The 23,266-nt window shown below is 37.3% G+C and overlaps 1 protein-coding gene across 2 annotated transcripts; it reads right to left on the reverse strand.

The window, feature by feature from the left end:
• Window positions 1-18,116: 18,116 nt before the first annotated feature.
• On the reverse strand, window positions 18,117-20,828 carry LOC113292623 (probable isoaspartyl peptidase/L-asparaginase 3). 2 transcript variants are annotated; one of them, XM_026541504.1, is made up of 7 exons: window positions 20,730-20,828; window positions 20,475-20,646; window positions 19,786-19,850; window positions 19,282-19,668; window positions 19,127-19,185; window positions 18,830-18,934; window positions 18,117-18,553 (listed from the first exon to the last, which is right to left on the reverse strand). In XM_026541504.1, the coding sequence occupies exons 1-7, from the start codon at window positions 20,778-20,780 to the stop codon at window positions 18,334-18,336; spliced, it is 1,059 nt and encodes a 352-aa protein (XP_026397289.1). In that variant the 5' UTR covers window positions 20,781-20,828; the 3' UTR covers window positions 18,117-18,333. The 2 variants fall into 2 exon arrangements, with proteins under 2 accessions (XP_026397289.1, XP_026397290.1); XM_026541505.1 differs by lacking the exon at window positions 20,730-20,828 and having other exon boundaries at window positions 19,282-19,679; window positions 20,475-20,542.
• Window positions 20,829-23,266: the final 2,438 nt, after the last annotated feature.

Consider the following 23,266-nt stretch of genomic DNA (forward strand, 5'->3'; position numbering starts at 1 on the left):
GTGCAATTTCTCGAAGTAAGTACTCGGGAAGATCCGATTTCATGCAAATGGAATTTCGAAGAACAAGTAAGTTCTATTAAACAAATTTACGAGAAAGATAGTTTTAGAGCCTACTGGGGACTTGACGTCCCGCACTAGGAAAGAGATCCAATGATGCAAATCACCATAAACATCATGTTTTACTTTCCTCTAGATGTGTTTCTTTTCACACGATATTTGCAACTTCATGTGCCATGTACGATATTGTTAGAATAGTCACATTATTTATAATCAGAATGCAAGTTCCTTCTAAAACAATCTCTTTCAGAAAAACCGTTCACAAAACTATCTCAAAGTAAACCAATCCAAAATTCAACCACCTATGAGTTCAAAACTTAAAATCAAGTTGTGAAAGGAAATCCTCACATCACTCGAAAGCATCTAAAAAAAAGAGAAGCATAAATAAGCAACCTAAAGCATTCAAGGGAAGTTTTTCAGCAACAACTCGTTATTTTGGGAAAGAGCAGCTTTCATGTTCTGGAGGGCAGCCTGCTTCAGCTTCAACTCTTTATCCAACCTATCGATCTCTTCCTTCTGTCGAGCAATGCATTCCATGGAAGGAATTTTGTCCATTGCGCTTTGAAGCTTCTGGATTTCAGAAAATCCTTTGTAGAACCAAGAATCCTTGAACTCGTACTGCATAAACACGTCCCGGTGGAACTCCCAGTTTGAAATTATCTCTTCAGAAGTCGTGCCCCCAGTCACGACGCTCATGCCGTAGATGGTGGATAAATCTTCTTCAACACGTTTGTCCAATGCGAAGCGACTCTTAAGTTTTCTGTAAGTGGAAATATGACCATGTTTTCTCCATACTTTGGTGTATAACTCCTCATACTTAACCGTCACGCTGAATCCTCCAACCAACACATGATTTGTGTAAGGAGTATCGAAAGGAGGATCGAAGACAGCTCCATGGATAGGTGCAGAAGATTCTTCAGAGGAAAGAACCTATGCAATCATGTATGTAGCCTCTCCGGCATTCCCCGCGTCGTTCGCTTCACCCTGAAGGTTGATTTCTGCCACGGTTTCATTCACAAGCTCACTGAAACGATCAGACTCTTTGCCGCTCTGGAAGACGCTTCCTTCGCAACCGAGCTTGCACCATCCTTTTCATTACCTTCAAGAGGATCAGTATCGCCAGACTTCCCTAAATCAGGTTCGGCATCTCCAAATTTCTCTAAAGTTGCGTTATGTCTACGCGCCAGCCTTGTAAAAGCATTTTCCTTCCTGAGACCTGAATAAGGAGCACATTCAGCGAGGATTTCCTAAGATAAATAAAATGGGATGATCAAAAGGAAGAAGTTCAAAGCACCTGCATATGAGAAGAATTGAAGACCACAGGACCACACGTCTGCTTCTTAGACCCCGCTCCTGCATCTTGGGGACTGCAGTCATCAATAGTGTTAGCCCTGGTTCGTTTACCCGGAAGCGGCTTCAATCGTTTGTGCTGCTTCAAAATTTTGGGAGATGGCTCACCTCAGGGAACTGTCGCAACCTCTTCCGAGAACTTTTGAAAAACTAACAACTCTCCTTGCCAAAAAAGTTTATACTCACCAGTCGCAAGTGGCCTTCTTCCAAGAGGCAAGAATGGAAGGCTCTGCTCTAGTGTGAAGATGTCAGTATTGAGAACAAATGGAACGAGATCCTTTGAAGGCATTGGCGGACGACGGAATGGAATACCCCGGTCAAATCCCATCTGGAGAGCGGCCCTGTCAATATTATAAGGAACCACAGTAAGGAGTTCATCAAAGAAAGATGGAATGTATCCTGGCATGCAACTTCGCAGGAAGATGATTTCTCCAGGATTCATGGTTTTTCCCTCAGTGTGCAACACAATGTCAGGGGCAGTAGTGAAGGTTTCCGGTTGAACCACAGAAGAATGGACCGGTCCCCACAGACGAAAATCTATGGCGTACACGTTATCGATAAAATCCACAAGTCTCAACCCGGGTTTTGGACGTCTGTTCTGCCAACGGAGTATCCTTTAACCGCCATACAAGCCAGAAAACGAAGTTGCAGGGACAGGGGCATAACCTTTGAAATATTCCCACAGGCACGCCTGAAGAAAATCAACATGGATAGGCGACTCCACTTTCTTATACCCGTTGGAAGCATGCATGTCTACCGCCAAAGCATCCAGATGAGAATACAGTGATCCAAGGAATAAGGCGCCCAAAGGGAGGACCACACTTTTCGCAAACTTTATAGCAAACATGACGAGATACTCTCTTATAGTATTCTTCCCAGAACCGTCATCAAAGATGTCCCTAGACAGCCACAAAGACAGAAACGCAACTACGCTGAGTTCATCATCCAGTGCTTGACCCGGCTTTGGTTTTGCGAGAGACTACTCAGACACCCACCAAGTGTAAAAGCATTTCGCATCCTTTTTCTGTTGTTCATACTCTCCTAACTTCTGAAGTATAGCATCGAAGATGACGCTTTCTGCAGTAGATAGCTTATAATGGAAACTTCCAGCAATAGGAAGATTCATCAACACGGCCACGATTTCCAAGGTAATGGTCATCTCTCTCCATCTACATACAACCGTGTGCGTGGAGGGGCGCCATCGAGAAATGAAAGTAATCAAACCAGCAACGTCTTTCTTAATGTGAAGAGTTGCAGACGCCATAACAGCCTCGATGATCCGCGCTTTGGTCAAGTTATCTTTGATATGCTCATTTCCCAACATGTGCCTCATCCATCCTTCATAAGAGCTCAGTGGAGTATGACAAACCTTGAAATCAATAGGAGAAGATGGATATTCACTCTTCCGAAGACAAAATCTCATCACTATGCTGGATAAGCGGATGGAGTAGCCTCTACATTTTCTGAGCCAGTGAGCAGGGTCCACTTATGGCCTGGATGAGTTCTAACGTTTGAAAAAGGTGCAGTAAAAAGCTCATCATTTATGTCCGGCATGTCTTTGGAGTTGTAAACACCTCCCAATTTAGCAGCAGCGTTATCCCCAGGTGACATCTTAACAAGAGCCTCTTTGTTCATTCAAACAACTACAATGAAGCACAATGGAAAGGAGTCACTACTTTGTACCGAGGAAGAAATCACGCATACGATACAATACGGGTGTTAATAAAAAAAAATTGGTGTGGAGCATACATCCACATGGCCAGTAAAGCACGATTACCCTTGCTCAAGTATTCCTTGGGCCATGGAACGAGCACGCACAGTGGGGTCTCGCATTCGTCTGAAGATTGCATGCAACAATGAAAGAGGAGCAAAAAGCAGTATATTCATGTAGGATTCATGGCTTGTTTTACTAAGAAATCCTAGCAACATCAACCACTTTGCTATTAATTTCATTAGTGGAGTTAATCATGATATGTCTTGCAAAGAAGTTTCGTCTGCAACGGGATGATTTTCTCAAGAGCAAAGAGATTTACCTAAGAATTAGGGTTTGCATCGAGGAAAAAAAAGGGGGAGAGAAAAAACAATGTGAGAACAAGGAAGAACGATGAAGCACCTACCTCGTTGTTGGTGGACGAACGACGGCGGAACAGTCAAGCGGCGGCGGTACATCGACGGCAGAATCCTGGCAGCGCAGCAAGGTCCGGTACGGCAGCATAAAGTCACGGAGGGAGCTAGGCGAGCGAAAAAAAGAAAAGAAATGAGAAGTAAGAAGAAATATAAGGGTCAACACCCTTTTATACACGAGAAATTGGAGAGTCCCAGTAGAAGGAGGATTCCTTTCTTAAGTTAGTTTGTAGTAGGCTAGTGTCTGCAGCGGCTTAATACAGTGTGTGTTCAATCTGGACTAGGTCCCGGAGTTTTTCTGCATTTGCGGTTTCCTCGTTAACAAAATTCTGGTGTCTTTGTTATTTTTATTCCGCATTATATTTTTTTATATAATTGAAATTTCACAGGTTGTGCGTTAGAATCAATCAATTGGAAATCCGACCTTTGGTTGTTGATTGAAATTGATTGATACTTGAACATTGGTCTTTGGTATCGTTCAAGTGATTTCTCTTGTATTCAATTAGACTCGCAGATCACTATTTGCTTGAGTAAGAATTGAATCGAGAAAGAGAGATATTAACTCTTTGATATACTTTGTTAAGATTGAGTCTAGTTGATTCTCTTGAAAGTATATTGGAGTTTGTCCATTAATGATGGTGGATTTTAGTTCAGGGCTAAAATTGTAAAACCAAATTTAACGCGCTGACATCCTGCAAAGGATAAAGCCGTTTGATAAGTGATGAGTGCAGAAAACCTCTTCACTTTATTTATTCGAAACAATTCAATAAATACACAAGATTCACCCAGAATGGGGCGTGCAACAACAATCCCAAATATGCTGTGAATTTTATTAGCATTATTAATTAATGCATAATTTGCCTAGTATTTCCCGTGCTATGTTCTCAGTCGAACTCTCTTTATTGACATGACATGACGACTGAGTGTTCACTCTCAGCAGAGTAGCATGAATCTCCGTGCCAATATTGAGACTTGCATGAAATACCCACATAGGCTGCATCACTCTCTGACAAAGAGAATTTCGAATCGACGTGCTTTTGATTAAAGACAGCTCTATCGAACATATTTAATTTCCTTAAGGAAAATCTGGACTATCCATATCAGTCTCAGAAACGATCGCGGCCACGCAAGTTGGCCGCACAATTTAACAATCCTAGCCGAACCCTGGAAAAAATAGGCAATTGTTGTGATGGCCACCGACGGGCCCACTTATGCCCTAGCCGGTCGAACAATCACCATACTCCCCCAGCGTCATCAAACACCAACCCAAAGTTGAGTAACCATGCTGTTTTGGGTGAAGCTCGACGAGCATAGACTGTTCAGGGCAGTCTTAAAACCATCACAACCGTCCAACTTCTCCAGCCTGGTTGGACGGATTAGATAATCCCGTGAATGATCAGGGAAGCGCTAACGCACACGTTAGCGTGCCCACTTCTCCTTTACCCGATCTGTTTTCTCACGGCGAGGCCATGGAGCAATGAAACGATTTCTCAAACCATGGAAAGTGTGATGCTTCTAAGAGTCGCGGAATTCCACTAGTGTCTTAAATCGATCACAACCATCCAACTTAGCCAACCTATTTGGATGGCTTAGATCGCATTTAGGACCATCAGAAAGATGCACGCAAGTTCACCGTCGACCCAACATGGGCCCCACGTGATCGATCTCCCCAAAGGAGGTCACGTCTTGCCAAACCGTTTGGCCAAAGTCACGTGTGCGTGACTGATTCAAAACCCTAATTAGGGTTTGCGGCAATGCATATCTGTCGTAGTTCGATCATGACCATCCATCTTCTCCAGCCTAAACGGAGGGTGTAGATATAGACTCAAGAGGTCCCAAGGATGTCAACGTGATCACCGTGGGCCCACCTTTGGTGTGACCGGCCGGCCTATGCAGTTTAGGGCCCGTTGCCTCGAAACGCACGCCCAAAAGGTGGCATGCCACACGGCTTTTAAACCTTTGCGGCAATGTATTTCTTTCGCAAATCGATCACGACCACTCATCTTTGCCGGTCAAATTGAGCGGCCTAGATCGAATCTTTGTGGGACCGAGAGGTATAGGCATGCACGTCTGCGGACCGTCTCCACGCATGCCTGGTCAGTCCCATCAAAATTAGCGCCCATGCTTAGATTCGGTCAAGCCAAAGAGGGGATGTTGCGCACTTCTAAAATCCATCAACAACAGCAAATATGTGTCGTAAATCATCTCGTCCGTCCAACTTTGCCAGCTTGGTCGGACGGCTTGGATTAAAAATTAGGCGATCAATGAAACGCCTCAATGATCACCGTCCGCCACTCTGTTATAGGGAGTGATCAACCAGATGGTGGCCCGCCCATGCGGCTTCCATATGATCACTCAAAGATGGTTGGATGTGCTTCCATTTTTAGACGTCTAATCCGCGACTTATTCAATCAAGCATTAAAACAACGATGTTTCATGCATATCGATTGTTTTGAGCTGCTTGCTTTAAAACGATGCATTACATGCATCGAAGATATAGATATTTCATGAATATCAATTCCATAAATAACTCAGTTATTTAACTTAATATCACCATATGCTATTTCCTGCAGCGGGTCCCACAACCTGACCCACTCATTCAAGACATCAAACATGTCACAAACTAGGGGATACTTACTGGGGTTTTGGTCTGGCGGTTTACAGCGTGCGGCGTGCAACGCGCCCATTACGAGTACGTGTTAGGAGGCATGGACGGTTAACGATGATGAGGGAAGTGGGAAAAGGCGTGATCGTGTGACAATCACCTACACGACCCCACTACTCCATCACTCAACTTCCTCCACTTCCTACGAGATGAGGATTGCGCTCAAATGACTTGTATAAATAGGTTCTTTCGACCTATCTTCAAATAACACGGAGAAACCAAGTGTTGTCACAGTATCCAGAAAACACCCAGAACTGATAACTTACATTGTGCAAGCCAGTTCAACATTCTGATACAAGTCATAAACAACCAACACCTTCACAATCTCAACACCTTCTTCGCTTCCCTCCCTAAGATCAACCCCATCTCCTTTACTTTGTGACCGAAGCAAGTCTGGAACGACCATTTCTTGGTTTAGGCCAAAATTGTATAGATTGATCTCTCGAATCAAAAGCACTCACGTGCAGTGCATTTGTTTAGGGTTTAGATTCGTTTCTCATCCACATACACCCAAATTTACCAAAAACAGTAGAAACAGTTTTCACCCATAAACATCCATACATATTGCTAATCAAAATATTGGGTGAGGTTGTTGTACCCCCGCTTTTTCAATTGGTATCAGAGCAGGCAAACACGTTAAAGACCTTAGAAGTCTGTGTTTGTAGCGATCTGACTCTATGGACAATGAGAGTATCTTCGACAACGCAACATCAGCTCAGAGTCACCCTCGTAAGTTTCAAAGTCCTGAAGCTTTTAAGAAAGACTCTGTTTTTGGTCCGTTGTCTGAATCTGCATTTAACTGGAAGAAATCTCTTGATGAACAGTTGAATGATCTTTCAGATGACAGTGATTCAGAAGAAGGACAAAGTCTTGATGAGGAAGTCTCTCAGTTTATCAAGTTGTTTGACCATGACTTGAAAGAAAAGAATTCAACAACGTGCTTGAGTAAATACATGGCTCCTCTTTGTCAAGAAAATAAAAAATTGAGAAAACTCTTTAAGGGATATGATTGTGGATATAAACTCTTACAATCTATTGTTAAAGATCGTGAAGAAGGTGTACGCTCGAAAAACTCCGAATGTGATAATCTTCTGCGAAATCTCTTTGTGTTGAAAAAAAACTTGCAGAATCTGAAGCAAGATATGACTCTCAACAAAAATGTTTTAATGACAAAGAACTCAGCCTTTGTGTCAAAGAAAAATCATTGGAGACTGACCTTGCTGCTGCTCTTGATAAAGTGAAGTCACTGGAAGAGAGTCTGAGTAGATTCAATTCTAGCTCTACAAAATTATCTTTTATGATTGGAGCATGTAAAGAACATCGTGATACACGTGGTCTGGGCTATAAAGGAATAGACGCTCCAAAAACTAGTAAGATCAACTTTGTTAAAGCTAATGATAATTCTTCATGCGAGAAACCTTTTGCTCCCTGTAATGTTTCTGGAAACAAGGATCGTGCTCCTTCTAAATCTACTCACACGAGAACGGTAAAGAACAATTCTTTTAACTGCTTTTATTGCGAAAATAAAGGACATTCTGAGCGAAGATGTCGTTTTCGTTTGAGGAATGAAAAACTTCATAACATTCTTGCATGGATGTCAAAAGAAGTTATTAAACCTGTCTCTCATATTGTTGGAGTAGAAGTAAAATATTCTAGCTGCAGATGCGTGTTGAGCTACAACAGGAAAGAAAATATTCGGTGTTGAAAGATTTTATTGCGTGAAGATTTGGGAGATTCAGCGGTCTTGTGGAGTGTATAAGGGCCTGCTGGGAGGTGAAAGAGCGCAACATAGACTTTGGAGAATAAATATAGAGCTAGGAATCGAGAAATAAGAATTCTCAGGAAGTTGCTGCTGCTGCTGTTAATCAAGAACACGATGAACAAAGTGTTGTCAGAAACAATCACAAATATTGTCGATGTTCAACAACATAAGTGCAGTATCGTTTTACATCTTCAGTTGCTATAGCACTTTTATCCAAAGCTGTCTGAGTGGCTGAGACTTTTAGCAACTAAATATCGTTGTAAGCATATTTATACTTTTTGAATATAATGATTAATCAATTTTTCTCCATATTTCGATTCATGAGTAGCTAAGTTTCTTTTCTAGGGTTGGGAGGAAACTATTTTCTTGATGAGTTTATTTAAATAATTATTTTTCTTATCACATTCACTCCCCTTTTGTGCTAATAATTCCTTAAAAATTATCTCTTCTTTGCATGCCTCATTTAAATTGTTTTGAATAGTTTATATTATTGATTTTTTATAGGCGAAGGAGAATTAAGCCTAAGATTAATGACAAAGTCATAAAAATAGAGCTTGTAACGTTTTATCCTCCAAGGTATGAGATTGAGTTCGAAAATGCCTTGAGTAGTTTGGAGTATTCTGTAGAAGTTATAATTAGTGAATTTGCAACATCAAAATAGTGGAATCTCAACCCTAGTTATCCATCTCTTTTACCAATAAAAAATTAATTAGTTTATTTTTATTTAGCATATTTTCTTTTCTTTGTCTTGAACCAAACCTTTGAAAACAGTCCGAGAATCGAACCTTCTACTTACCACTTATAAAAACTGCATCAGGTATGCATACCTTTTTCGGTTTTGAAACCTCTAAATCTTTTCATGTTTGCATACTAGGCATGCGTGCCTTCTTGGTTCACGAGTCACAGACTTTTTATGGTATGGATACCGGGTATGCGTACCAAAAATTCGCTTCCGAACTATAGCTACGCCGATACGTGTACTACGAATCTGGACTTATAACAGTTCTCACAGTATGTGAACTGGTATGCATATTGTCTTGTATCCAGATTTATAGTAGTTCTATATCTCTATAATAATCAATTTGAAACATTCTTGAATAACATCAATGACACATATAATTGTTGCAGACTATTTTCAAATGAAATCTTGAATCATAATTAGGTCATTAACAATAAATTGCTTTTAACCAAATTCATCAAGTATGAACAAACTTTTTAAGCTTAGCATATTTCGAGAACGATATTCAAGATAAACTTGACTCGGAATTTCTGTTATGCATATATTGTCTAGTTTAGTCATGCGACAATGTCACATAGATAGAAATATGAAAACTTAAGAAATAGGTGGTTCAGTCTTCACTTACTTTTTGTTGAAGAAGTTCTCCATAACTCATGTTGATCTTCGCCTTCAAACGGTAGAACGCAGTGAAATTTGATGCTTAACTACACACGTCTATCCTAATCCGAGACTTGACTAAATGTAAACTTAGAAATCAAGATATTTTTTTGACAACTAAATTTGACAACAAGCTTGAGATAGCAACACTTGTAAGTTCGACCGAGCAATGCTCTAACAATCTCACATTTTGTCAATTTTAGTGAGAAAACTATCAATACATATGGATTAAAAAATAAAGCTTTAAAACTCCAGAATCCATAATGCTTGATCTCCTTAGTTCTTCAACTCCTCAAATTCTTCGTTACTTCAAGTTGCAATGATTCTGAACGTGTTCAACTCAGCATCGTTGTTGTTGAAGATTCATAGCGATAACAACTTTGAAAACAAATCGATACACATAAACATATTATTATTATCTTCTCCAAAGTTCAATTGTATCACAACTTCGAAGTAATACTACGGTGGTATTTTTCTCTCCCTTAATCAATACTTACATCTTTTGCAAAATAGGTGAAACCTATAGATGTTGATTCACTCCCCCTTACATAATGATCCGTAAACCATATGTATATAATGTGAAACTACTAATTAATTCTCACCTCTTTTGTCAATAAAAATTGGCAAAGGTACAAAAACTATGAGATTGCAATGAATTCAAACAAAAGATACTTCAAGACTTAAAGGAAACACATATCAACTTTTATTTAGATGATATCATAAAGTATGAAATACTTCCCGTCTCATCTAGGAGATTTAAGATACAAGCATCCCTGTAAATTCCACATCCACTCTCCCCACAAAGATATAACAATTAACCACAAGTTCAATTAAGAACTCTCCCCCATTTGATGTCATTCCCAAGAGAACAACATGAGTGACCTTACTTTAATGAAAAGTAAGGATTTTGTCGGACATTAACAAAGCACATGGATTTGTATCCTAAACATCGACATAAACTAATCTCAACGCCAGTTACGAACAAAGAGATAATTTTAATCGGTATGACTCTACATAAAAAATATTACGGAGTAGATAGTGCAGTAATTACACAGAAGCGTGATCACGAGTAGATCAATACTGCGAAAAATTCTCACAAAGCTTGTTTTATTTTCAGTTCATAAAACTTAATAGATTTAACTTTTGAACATATATGATATATTAGTTCAATTCATAAAAAGTAAAGGACACATATATCTCATGAGACTTTGCAATACATTGAACTAATAACGATTAAACACTGCAAGTTCATCTTTCAACAAATTTAGAATTTAAATAAATAAATCTAAAAACATGCAAGATGAAAATCGTTGGAAATAACTTGTGAAATCACAATATTTGCTATGCCAAACTCTAGTTATCTTTCTTGAACACGAGAATAAATTCTCACAAGAAGTTTCCTAGTACTTAAAATCCTTGAAAAATTCTTTATCATCTCTGAACTACTCATTAACAACAAGCATAGAAACATACGGTTAATGAATAAAAGAGTTAAATCCTCCAAACCTGTTAGGATGTTGTTTGAAAAGTGCTTCTTGTAGCTCAAGAGATTTTTGTAGAATCGCTTTCAGTCCCTGCACCTCCCTCTTGGTTTTCTTAAGTTCTTCAAGAAGAGTTAGAAACCTTTGCTGATTGAAGCGGCCGGCTCTAGGTTTCTTCATGTTCTTCCTTTTCCTTTTAAAAGATGAATCAAAAGGATGGAGCATCTCTTGTTCCTTTCTAGTTGGATAGACTTGGAGTCTCCATATTTCGTAGGAATAAATTGGACTTGTGAAAACACAAATATATTGCTAAACAAGAAAATTTCTTGGTAAAGAGATATGAGTCTTAATGAAGAAGATATTTACCATGCAAAGTTTCGCAACAACAATAGTTCACGTACTAGAAATATACATAAAACCTAAAAAGAACGAAATGTCACTTTTATCCTTCCTTAAGTTTCTACATAGATCAAATTTTTCAATACCATTAATTAAGACATAGATTAAGACGAACATATTGGTTGATTGATCAAAACCTTAGTTGATGTATGACATTCTTGATTATATCGAAATGTCGATATCCATAGACTGTATACAATGGTAGCAGCAGAAATGACGCATTATGAGAATAGATTTACTTAGAATCAGTTATGTAAGCGATTTATGGCCAGATCAAATTATCCTTGACTATTTTGATGGAGAAAGGCTCAACAACAAAATATTGTTATTGTCTTAAGAGATGGCAAGACAAGTAAGAAGTCTCATTCTATCAACGAACATTAAAAGATGGAAATCAAAGTAATAATATTCAAATTTGATCCAAAGCACTAATGTGCACAGTTCTTGTCTCTTTAAGGGCACATGAGGCAAGATGCACTTTTCAACACAATTAAATTGTGTTGAGGTGAGAAGTAGAGTGCTCACCAATAGGTTCATGCATGGAATTTGTAATACTCTTCTTTTCGGAACATCTAGACCTGACTCTTCTCTTCATTTGAGATTTTATTTTTTCCTTTGAAACATCCAATCTTTTAGGAGAAGAATAGTTAACTTTACGTACCTTAGGATTGGATTTTTGAACAAGTTTAAGCACATTTGCCAAATGACTAGCCTTTCATTGCAGTTTGTTTACATATCTTAGTTTATGTTTGTACTTGAAACATTGTGTGAGTCCGTGAGCCTCAATGGTACAATAAGGACATGTCGGTTTGGAGATCGATTCAGGAATGGCATTCGCAGCTAAATACACGGTACCTGAAACATTAACAGAGTTTTCATTAATATACAAAAAATCCATCACATCGTTCAAAAATTTTGATGAAGAATCATCAACCAAATTATCAACATTGATATGAGTATTTCTGCATTCATCAAAGTTGATAATTTCACCCAAGAGTGCTACACTTGATCCATGATCCTCTTCGGAATCATAATGATCAGATGTTTCATCAAGCGTTGCAGCAAAACTCTTGTTGCCAGTGTATTTCTTTCAATTTGGGAACTCATTAGTAAATTGACTGAACCTTTTACACTTGAATCATTATGGCATATCCTCATCGTTAGTATCGTTTGAGTCTATGTTTTTCACATAAATACGATTATGTAGCTTAGCTGACGTATGAGGTTTTTCTCTACTGAACCATTTATTTCTCTTCCTAAGAAGTTTTCTAAACTGTTTTATGATCAATGAAACTGAGTTATCAAGATCTTCATCTGAAAATTCAGGATCAACAAGATTGTTCACAGAAGTCAACACTTTTAATTTTAAGAGTTCTAGTGTTTTTCAGTGCCTTGAACACAATATCCTTTCCGGCTTTGGATTACAGTTCATGATCAAAGACCTTTAACTTTCCAACTAAGGTATTTATGGAAAGTGTTGCAAGGTTAAACCCTTCCACGATGGCATGTTTTTTAGACTCGTATCTTGCTGGTAAATATCGGAGAATTTTCATCACAGTGTCCTTTTGGGGAATAGCCTTCCCTAATGCATAACATGCATTAACAATTCCAGACACCTTTTGATTAAACTCATTAAACGAATATTCATCAGACATACGAAGATTTTGCTATTCAGAATATAGGTTTTGAAGCCTAGCTTTTTTTCTGAGGTATCTCATTTGAATATGGTTTTTCAGATATCCCAAGCATCTTTAGACTTAGTGCACGAAGTCACATGGTGCTGAAGGTCTTGGTTTATGGCGTGGATAATAACATTTAACCCGTCAGAATTATGCTTTGCAGCATTTATCTTAGTTTCACTTTATTATGCTAAATCCTTCGCAACAGTGTTTTCGTCTCTAATAACTGTCGGAGGTTCATATCATATTACTATAAGTTTCCATGTCTGAAAGTCACGGGCTTGTAAAAAGGAACGCATAACAATTTTCAACCATAAGTAATTTGTGCCATCAAAGGCTGGCGGTATATTTATCGAGATTGCACTCCTGTCCATATAGTCAGATTGCTTCAAACATATACTTATTAGGCCTTTCGCGTGTTTGTGTGCTCTGATACCAATTGAAAACGTGGAGGTACCAAAATACAACACTAACTTTTTCTTAGGAAACTAGAATGGACTAAACTCGAATATAATTCAGAGAGTTCAAGTTAATGAATCTCAACCAGGAATTATATGGAGAGCTTATATCTCTTTCTCACACAATCACAATGTAAACAGAACAAGTTCGTGAACTTGATTATATCGTGAGAGTACTTGGACGATTTCAAAGATCGATATCGAAGAATCAATCAAGTCGTATCCAACAAACAAGGATGGATATATCTACTTTGATTTATTTACGTGGAACCTGTGATATCTCAATTACAAAGATAAACAATATAATGAAAAAAAGAAATAACACAGACACCAGAAATTTTGTTAACGAGGAAACCGCAAATGCAGAAAAAACCGGGACCTAGTCCAGATAGAACACCAAACTGTATTAAGCCGCTTCAGACTCTAGATTACTATCGGAACTTCAGAATGGAATGTAGTTGCGACCGAATTAAACCATCACAGCAATTCAATTACGGTCACGCTCATTACGCCTCTTGAATCCCAGAAAGACTCCGCACAATTTATTCCCTTAACTGACGTCCTTTACAGCCTAAGAGTTGCTTAAACTTAAATTGAAAACTTTAAACTAATATGCCCCCCACAGATAAGCCTATATGTGATTTCCGTTCTGATCATCAAGGTGAGGTAGGAAATCGATTGCAATAGACAAAGTCTATCAAACCAAAAAATCCGGTCTTATGACTCCCGAAGTGCAGCCTAGATTATTATTCACCTCACAAGTATAAACTTGTGGAATCGCAAAGTCTGAGATGAACAAACTTTGTGATTTTTATCTATCTTTTTTGTTGGAGTAAGCTCAACAATTAAAACAAGATCAGGATATACGAAATATCAGGATAAACTTAGTTGGACTTGGCTTCACGAATCCCTAGGTGAAGTTTTTTTAGTCACTAAACCCTAGAAGGGTTTGAAGGAGAGGGTGACTCTAGTTTACAACTAGGACAGACAAGAATAGTGTCAAGGATTCAAAAATCCCAGTTGTTTGAGGTTCTCCTTATATAGACTTTCAAGATCAGGGTTGCTTTAGATTTAAGCTAAGGTAGCTTTGAAATCAAGTAATCATTAACCACCGTTGGATGAAAAACTTGACTTGAGATTAACATAGAAGAATATACGCTCTGGTTAGGATTGACCATAACCGAACCGTGTACAAAGACTTGTTCATGAAGGTTAGCCGAAACTAGCCAATTGAACGATAAGCTTAACCATTTTCAGATAACACTTTTAAGACTTAAATCTTGAGTCACAAATGTGATCCATCATGTCTGGATAGTGTTTTTATAGAGAGTTGTTCAAATGCCCATTATCTCATAAAAATAATTATGATGCATCTGACAGGATAAGTACGTGTACATGGTACATGTACTGTACCTGTTCTAAATATTTTTGTCATAGTATGTGTACCAGGTATGTGTACCATTAAGATAAAAAGATGTTCATGAACTCACAGATCTTTTATGGTTTGCATACTGGGTATGCGTACCTTTTTCTGTTTTGAAACCTCAAGATATTTTCTGGTTTGCATACTAGGTATGCGTAACTTCCTGGTTCACGAGTCACAGACTTTTTATGGTATGGATACCGGGTATGCGTACCAAAAAGTCGTTGCCGAACTATAGCTACGCCTGTACGTGTACTGCGGCTTTGAACTCATAACAATTCTCCCAGTATGTGAACTGGTATGTATACTCTCCTATATCCAGATTTACAGTAGTTCTATGTCTCTCTAATAATCAATTTGAAACATTCTTGAATAACATCAATGACACATATCACTGTTCCATGCTATTTTCAAATGATTAAATCTTGAATCATAATTAGGTCATAAACAATAGATTGATTTTAACAAAATCATCAAGTATGAACAAATGTTCTTAAGCTTAGCATATTTCGAGAACGATATTCAAGATAAACTTGACTGGAAATTTATGTTATGCATATACTGTCTAATTTAGTCATGAGACAATGTCTCATAGATAGAAAGGTGAAAACTTGAGAAATAGGTGGTTCGGTCTTCACTTACCTTTTTTTGAAGAAGTTCTCCAGAGCTCATGTTGATCTTCGCCTTCAAACGATAGAACGCAGTGATATCCGATACTTAACTACACACTTCTATCCTAATTCGAGACTTGACTAAATGTAGACTAGAAATGAAGATATAATTTTGACAACTAAATTTAACAACAAGCTTGAGATAACAACACTTGTGAGTTCGACCGAGCAATGCTCTAACACTTGGCCTCAGCTATACGAAATTGATAGTTTCTTTCTATAGAGGCTTAATTCTGAGAGTATTCAAAATTGGAGTAGGTCCCGAGGTTTTTCTGCATTTGTGGTTTGCTCGTTAACAAAATCTTGTTGTGTGCTTCTACTTTATTTTCTGCATTAAAATTTGTTTAAGTTATAATTAAAGTAATTGCCTTGTACGTTAATCCTAAACATTTGGGTTGATCCCTATAGTTTTAGATTCAGTTTCAAGCTTGTAGCCATATACCAAGTGTATACCTTGTGGTTGTTATCTTTTTGACATTTTATGTCTATATAAGCTCACGCAAGGTGTAGGACTTATAGGTTGATATCTAAAAGAGTGTGGTGTACTTGGTGCCCTCATCATTTCAACGTTGATCATAATGTAATGATCAAGTTACCAATATAAAGTTTCATATAACTTCGCATGTTATGTTTTCAATATAAACGACTTGAAAACAACGTAGATATAAATTGAAACAAGCCAAGTCTTGTATTATTATCCTCTAACAGAAAGATGATGTGTTCGTTGTTGACGATACGTATTCAGGTTCATCGAAGTAACATGAGGTTGTATCAACATTTCTAGACTTTCTAGTCTAACCTAACAAAGTTCACTCTAATAACATAATCAAGCACTCAAGTTTTGGAACGAAAATATGGCAAACAAACTTGACATACCAACGCTTGGTGGGTTCAACCGAGCAATGCTCTAACACTTGTGTTATTTCTTTTCCGCATTATATTGTTTATCTTTATAATAAAAATATCGCCAGTAGTACGTTGAACAACCCAGACAATTTTAAGCTCCAATTGTATAGAATCTACAAAACTTGCACTTGTGAATTTTTGTATTGAAATATAGGTTACAAGACTTGTTTTTGTTGAGTTCGGTTTGTGTATAATTCGGGTACATACTAGGTTATTCTTGGATATTGATTTTTTGGATCGTCCAAGGAACTTGTTTCACAATCAGGTATAAGAATCTTTTCTGTTGATCAATACTTATTGATTATGACAAGTTTGTCCATAAGGTTTTCGAACAAAAAAGTTGGTAGTATACTTGATACCCACTCATTTTCAATTAGTATCAGATCAGGCAAGCACTGGAAAAACCTAATAAATGTGTTTCTAGCGATCCTAAAACTATCCTAATGGAAACCTATTTTGGGAAGCTCGTTTGGTTGATCTTTAACGTACACCAGAATGGTCTATGGATTCTTCAGAGTTTTTTGTCTAATAGAGCAAGTAACGGTTTCATCGCCCAAGATGTTCTCAACTCAACTAAAGTTCCAAACTTGATATTTAATGAAAAAGAATCTTTAAGAAAAAAGGAAAGTTTCCTCAAAAGGGGAAAAAGTCAAGAATTTATCCCTGAACAGTATCACGCTTCGCTGTCTTAAAAGATCGTCGCTAAATCTGTTTAAGAAATGTGAAAAAGCAAGATCCATAGATGAAGATCTTTTGGATGCCATAAAAAGCACTCTTGAATTCTTGCATTACTCAACTTAAAAACTATGTGATTCCTTGAAATTTTTTGACTCTGATAAGTCTTGTTATCACTGTAGAGAAGTTGGTCACCTTAAAAAGTCTTGTATTCTCCTTAAAAAGAACAAAACTCAATCTGCTGATTGCATCTCCAACAAAAAAAGTTACTGAATGGAGAAAACCAAGCTTGGCCAAAAAATCTCACAAATTTGGTGCAGCTCGTTACACAAGAGATGACAACTATCATTCTGAAATGATTCGTGAGCATTTACTTGCCGACAACTATCATTCTGAGATGATTCGTGAGCGTTTACTTGCTCACCAACCTTCTTAGTGACATGATTTTAGGTGACCCCATCATGTATATACAGTAGTTACATCCTTGCTTCCCAATTCTTAGATAACTTCTAATAATAGTATCCTACCTTATTTAGGAAATTCTAAATAAATGCCCCTCCAAACTGCCATATTAGATAAATTTTAAGATAGTCTCCTACCTTAGTTAGGAAACCCTAAATTTTAAAACACTCCTCCAAACAGTCATACAAGTTTCCTAATCCAAGTAAACCTTGCAGGCAATTTATTCCCAAAACTGCCTTTTATTCACCCTTTCTGACAACATAAATCACATTTCTGCTTCCAAACTATGACTAAAAGTACAGATATACGATTTTATTTATATGGAACAAAACCCTGACATAAAAATAGTAAGAGAATATAGCCATAACCGTTAGCGTTATAGTCCGAGCCTAGAGGCTGACTCGCTGACTCTTAGCCGATTGCGGCATAAACTCGTCCGCTCGGCTCAGTCTCTACCAAGCGTTAGAAACTTAGCTGCTCACTGCGTTATCCCAGTCCCACAGTAGACGAGCCAGTTTGCCCACCCACCTAGCTATGAAAATTGGCTAAATTGCCAATGGCCGTAGGAAGAGGCCTAAGTGGATTAACTAACGATATAACATAGATTTGACAACAAACATGCCTTTTTCAGAGTTCAGAATTTTTAACCGCTATAGGTTTAAACATAGATTTGACGACCAAGAACAAATCAACAAACGATAGTGATTAACTAATGAGAGCTACGAATAATGCATGAATATGCTGAATATATCGAATACAACTAGTCTGCGATTTTTTTCCTTGCTCCTCCAGAACATGATTCCCATGAAAATCTTTTTGACCGGGTCAAGGAAGCACAGTGAAGACTTCTACATCCTTCATGGTTGGGTTTTTCACAGAGTATTGAAATGTCCACCCATGGCAAGCACCTGCATGAACACCCCTTTTATTAACAGCAAAAATTGCTCCAATGAATTCAGGAAATTTTCTTGTGATACGTGATATAGCATCCTTAGCAGCAACTCTTGGTTCCATCCCCAATCTCATACTCTCCACAACTTGGTAACTGAAATATTGGAGAAACGCAATTTACCAGATTGAACTCAAAACATTTGTTGGGATTAGAAGTAACATTTAATACTCCAACATTCAGAATATGGAATTTGGACGAAATTAAGATTATAAGTTTGAAATAAAACAATGCCCGCGTAAATCTGACCAAAATTTGATCACTTTATTGATGCATTTCTTGGTCAGTGCATACCATGAACAACACTGTAATTAAACAGAAAGTACAGAGAAGAAAAAAAAGTATGCAGTTTAGCATAGTTTCTGAAATTACCACGGAAGGAAACGCATCATGATATCACCGTCGCCTGTTGCACCACAAGCACCAATATCAGAATCAGCATATGCTGATGATCCTGCTATCGGTCCGTCACCTACCCTGCAAGGATTTTGTCAATACAGAAATCATAATGAAGGAACCATTTGAAATTTAAATGTTTATACAACACATGCACGCGTGCAAGGCAACTACCAATGAAGGTTGTGTTATTGAATCACTTCAGGTTATAAGTTCCTTTTTGAGTTATGCTGACATTACAGTAATCACGAGATCTCACATTTCAATAGTTACCTGCCAGGAATTTTGAAAGTAGCTCCATTGGTAGACGTACCAACCGCTATATGTCCTGTCTACAAAAAGAACAGATACTAAACTACAAAACCTTGAAGAGCCTTTCTGCATTAACTTAAGCAATGAAATACTTAATCTTGAAGCAATACACTTACTTCATCTATTACAGCCATGGAGATTGTATCGTGATTATGCAAACCTATATGTGATGAACCAGACAATCGAGGTCCTCCCAAACAAGTCCCGGCAAGGTTACTATTCAATAGAAGATTCTTTAAATGATAAGGCCCACAAGTTTTTACAGGCATAACATCCTTCCGAAAATTAGGTTGGCAATGTTCCTCTTTCCATTTAATCCATTTTTGTGTGGATTCTGGCGAACTAAGGTCTGTAGGTCCTGGGAGACCCATAGAAATTGCAAAGGACGAGGCTTGATCTCCAACAAGAAATGTGTGTTTCGTGTGTTGCATCACTAGCTTTGCAGCTTTGATTCCATCCTTCACATACCGCATGGAACCAACAGCTCCAACCTCCATTGTTGTCTACCCATTCCCTTAACCAAATACATAATTAATTATCATTTCCATGTGGATGCCAAGTATCCTCCAACACCAACAGAATTCCATTAAAGAAACCAGAAAAATGTGACTGGTTATTACCCCATCCATGATCATAGCATCAAGTGTAGTTTCCCCATTCTCGTCTGGACTTCCACCTGGCCCCACTGTTCACAAAAATTGTAATAACACAAAGTATCAGTTAAACTAGAAGACAAAATCAATGCAACCCTGCTCATACAATTACATTTGTTCAAAATTGAGATAGATCTGGAACAAGTTCTCAGGTAGCGTTACATTTACACTAACTGAAGCTACGTTTAGTGTGAAAATCCCTATTCAGAGATTTTTATTTTTTACCAAAACAATCTGATTTAACATCCAACATTCAATATGCTAGGACTGTAAGATAAGTTTTACTTGATACCCCTCTTAAATCGCTGAATGCCAGGACTCCAAAATAAGTTTTATTTAGATTCCTTAAAATGAACTATAGCTACTTATACATCATTGAAGACCAAAGCAACAAGTATATCATTGTGTTACTCATTTGTTTGACTCAGAAGACAACAACAACAAAAATTATGTCTCCAGAACCCCGTCGATAGTTAACTTAGTAAGAAATCTATGTCAGAATTAAACCATTATGTCATATTGTTGTGAAATCCAGAATGTCTAAAGTTAAATAATATGATCAAATATAAACAAGAACTGGAGTACAAGTTAATTCTGAGTTATTGTACAGTTGATGCATTTTAGTTTGAGAAGTATGGTGTCAAAGAAAGTCACACCTGTACTATCACACCTCAAGACTTCACAAGTAGAGCACCCCTCCACTACTGAATCAACTGCAGATAACCCACTATCGACAGCCATCCAAGCAGCCCTAACAGCATCTAAGAACGGCCAAGTACTAATAACCAACGGAAATCGCACTGAATTTTGTATTTCACTTCCAAATACCTAAAATTGAATATGATGAACCAAAATTAAAAAAAAATAATAATAAATATCTAAACCTAGATCAGTAGATGGAAAAATCTTACCTTAGAAAATGATAGGAATAAACATAAGATGACCAGGTCTCTGAAAGCCATTGATTGGGGAGATCCTGAGCTTCTTTCCTCTTTCAGTCAGTATCTTAGTGCCTTTTCTTTTTCTACTCCTCCTAACGGTGACGTCAGTCAATCTACCTTTTGTATATTCGTACACCCAACAGCTTCGATTTAAGCACCCACATCCGAAATGCTTATAAATAAATTCAAAACCTGGTGTTTGAAATCTATTTTTTTGGTGGGCAAATAATAAAACTGGCGTTATTGTAGCAGACCTAACTAGGACTGAACATGGTTTCGGTTTTTCGCTGGAACCGGACCAAACCAGACCAATTAGGAAGAAACCAAACCGAACCATTTATTAATGGATTGGTTACGGTGTAGAAAGTGGAAAACCGATAGTGTTGGTTTTGGTTTGGTTTGACCTCTAAAACCGAACCAAAAACCATTAGAAAACCGATTAATTTTTAAACTTAGTTTCTACCGTTAATTTACAAGTAGTAGATTCTACCCATTGATTTAGAGGATAAATAGAAACCCTAAATTTAATATTTCATTATGATACTCTCCCTCTTTCTCTTTCTTCTTCTCTCAGTCGCCTCCCTTCTCCACCCCCAACTACAGTCGCTGCTACTCGACTTTTTTCTTCCCGTATTCCTTCTTTTTTATTTGTCAATAACTAAATTAAGATATATTATATATCTTCTTTTGATCTCTAGAATTAGAGCAAGTTTTAACTATTCTTGATATTTTTTGTCTGTAAATTTGTGTAAACCAATACTATCGACAACTACGATTTTTTTATCTGTAAATTTGTGTTTTTTTTTTTGGTTTGACATAATTATTGGTTAACCAAAAACCACTAGGACAAACCAAAACCAACTGGAACTATTTGGAAACCAAACCAATGGTTAATGGATTGGTTTGGTTTAGATTTTTAGAAACCAATAGTATTGGTTTCGGTTTTGGTTTGGCTAGAAACCGAACCAAAACCGACCATGAACAACCCTAGACCTAACCTAACATCGTTTAGCCAAATGTCATTGACCAAAATCATGCCCAGTATTTTATTCATGTTTTCATGCCCAAATCTCTTACATGTTTCTGTACATGGCTGCCATCTTGCTTTCTTTCTCTTCGGAGATGATATAAGCATAGTTATATTTTAAAGCAGTTGTCAATTAGTAGTATGGTTCTTAATTGTGGGATTAAATGGTATTTACTTTAGTTTCTTGAATGTGGTCAAGTATGGTTATCTTCATTCTTCATTTGAATTTTATGAGTGAATATTCGTGCCTCGAGTCAAAATTAGCATAATATTTATGTGCATACAAAATAATGAAGGCACGATAAGTATGTTGACATCATTCATTCTTCGTGCCTCTACTAAATTGATCGAAAACATTTTTCGATTCATTTTGTACTTGAGATCTTATGCGATGCACTCTATTTTTATAGAAAGTATACATTACTACTACCCTACATCTTATAATTATATTATTAGGAGTACTTTGTAGAAGAAAACAATTCCATGGATTTTGAAATGATAGTTTCCTCTTTTATTGACGTCCTTTCATCATTTTGACTACGAATGATTCGTATTTCCAAATGGCAATATGCAATTACAAAAACCGTCGGCATTATGTTGCGTCTTAAAGACACCAAAAATGCAATTTTTAGAGAATTTGCTTGATACTAGTTACCAAATGCAACGGCAAACTAAAACTTGCATTGTGCGGCTGACATGTTGATTTTTATTTAATTTATTTTGATCTATTTTACTTTATGTACGATCAAATTTCGTGTCTTTCTTGTCACTTAAAATCACGTGGAACGCATTTGAAATTGAACAGAAAATAATAATATGAGCATGGTCAAAGGGTATTAGGAAAAGGTATGTATAAGTCAAGTCTCATTGACTTGACTCTAGTCCATTGGTCTGTACTAATACCTCTCCTCCTTATTTGTGTAAGGTACAGTCGAACCTCGATAAATAACCTTGCTAAATGAATAATTTTCTCTAGTCCCGATTTGGGCCAAGGTGATAAATGAATAACCTCGCTTAATACATTAATGAATAAATAAAATTGGATCCTTAAAGGCCATATAGAAATATAAACGAATAATCACTGAATCATATATGAAAAATATATATAAAATTAAACCAAAATACATAATCAGAAAATTTTACATAAAAATATATGTAGGAATGAACTAAAAAAAAAATCATCTATGGTTGATTGTCTTTTTCTTCCACCCAAACTAAAATGCATCGTATCCTTAATTTTATGCAATGCTTGCACAATTTCTGGAATATTTTGCTCGTGTTGTAGCAAGTAATTTTTTAATATGACCATTACTTAAAAAGAATCTTTAGATGACACATTTGGTACGACGCTACTATCATCTGGTTCGGGATCATTCTCATTATTCATTACTTACTCAATAATTTCTTCGTCTGTTGGAGACTCCATAACTGCATCATCTCGTTAGGATAGTTCAAAAGATGTTCGACGTCCATCACATTT

This window comes from Papaver somniferum, chromosome 7 (genome assembly GCF_003573695.1).
Source record: "Papaver somniferum cultivar HN1 chromosome 7, ASM357369v1, whole genome shotgun sequence".
Lineage (NCBI taxonomy): Eukaryota > Viridiplantae > Streptophyta > Magnoliopsida > Ranunculales > Papaveraceae > Papaver > Papaver somniferum.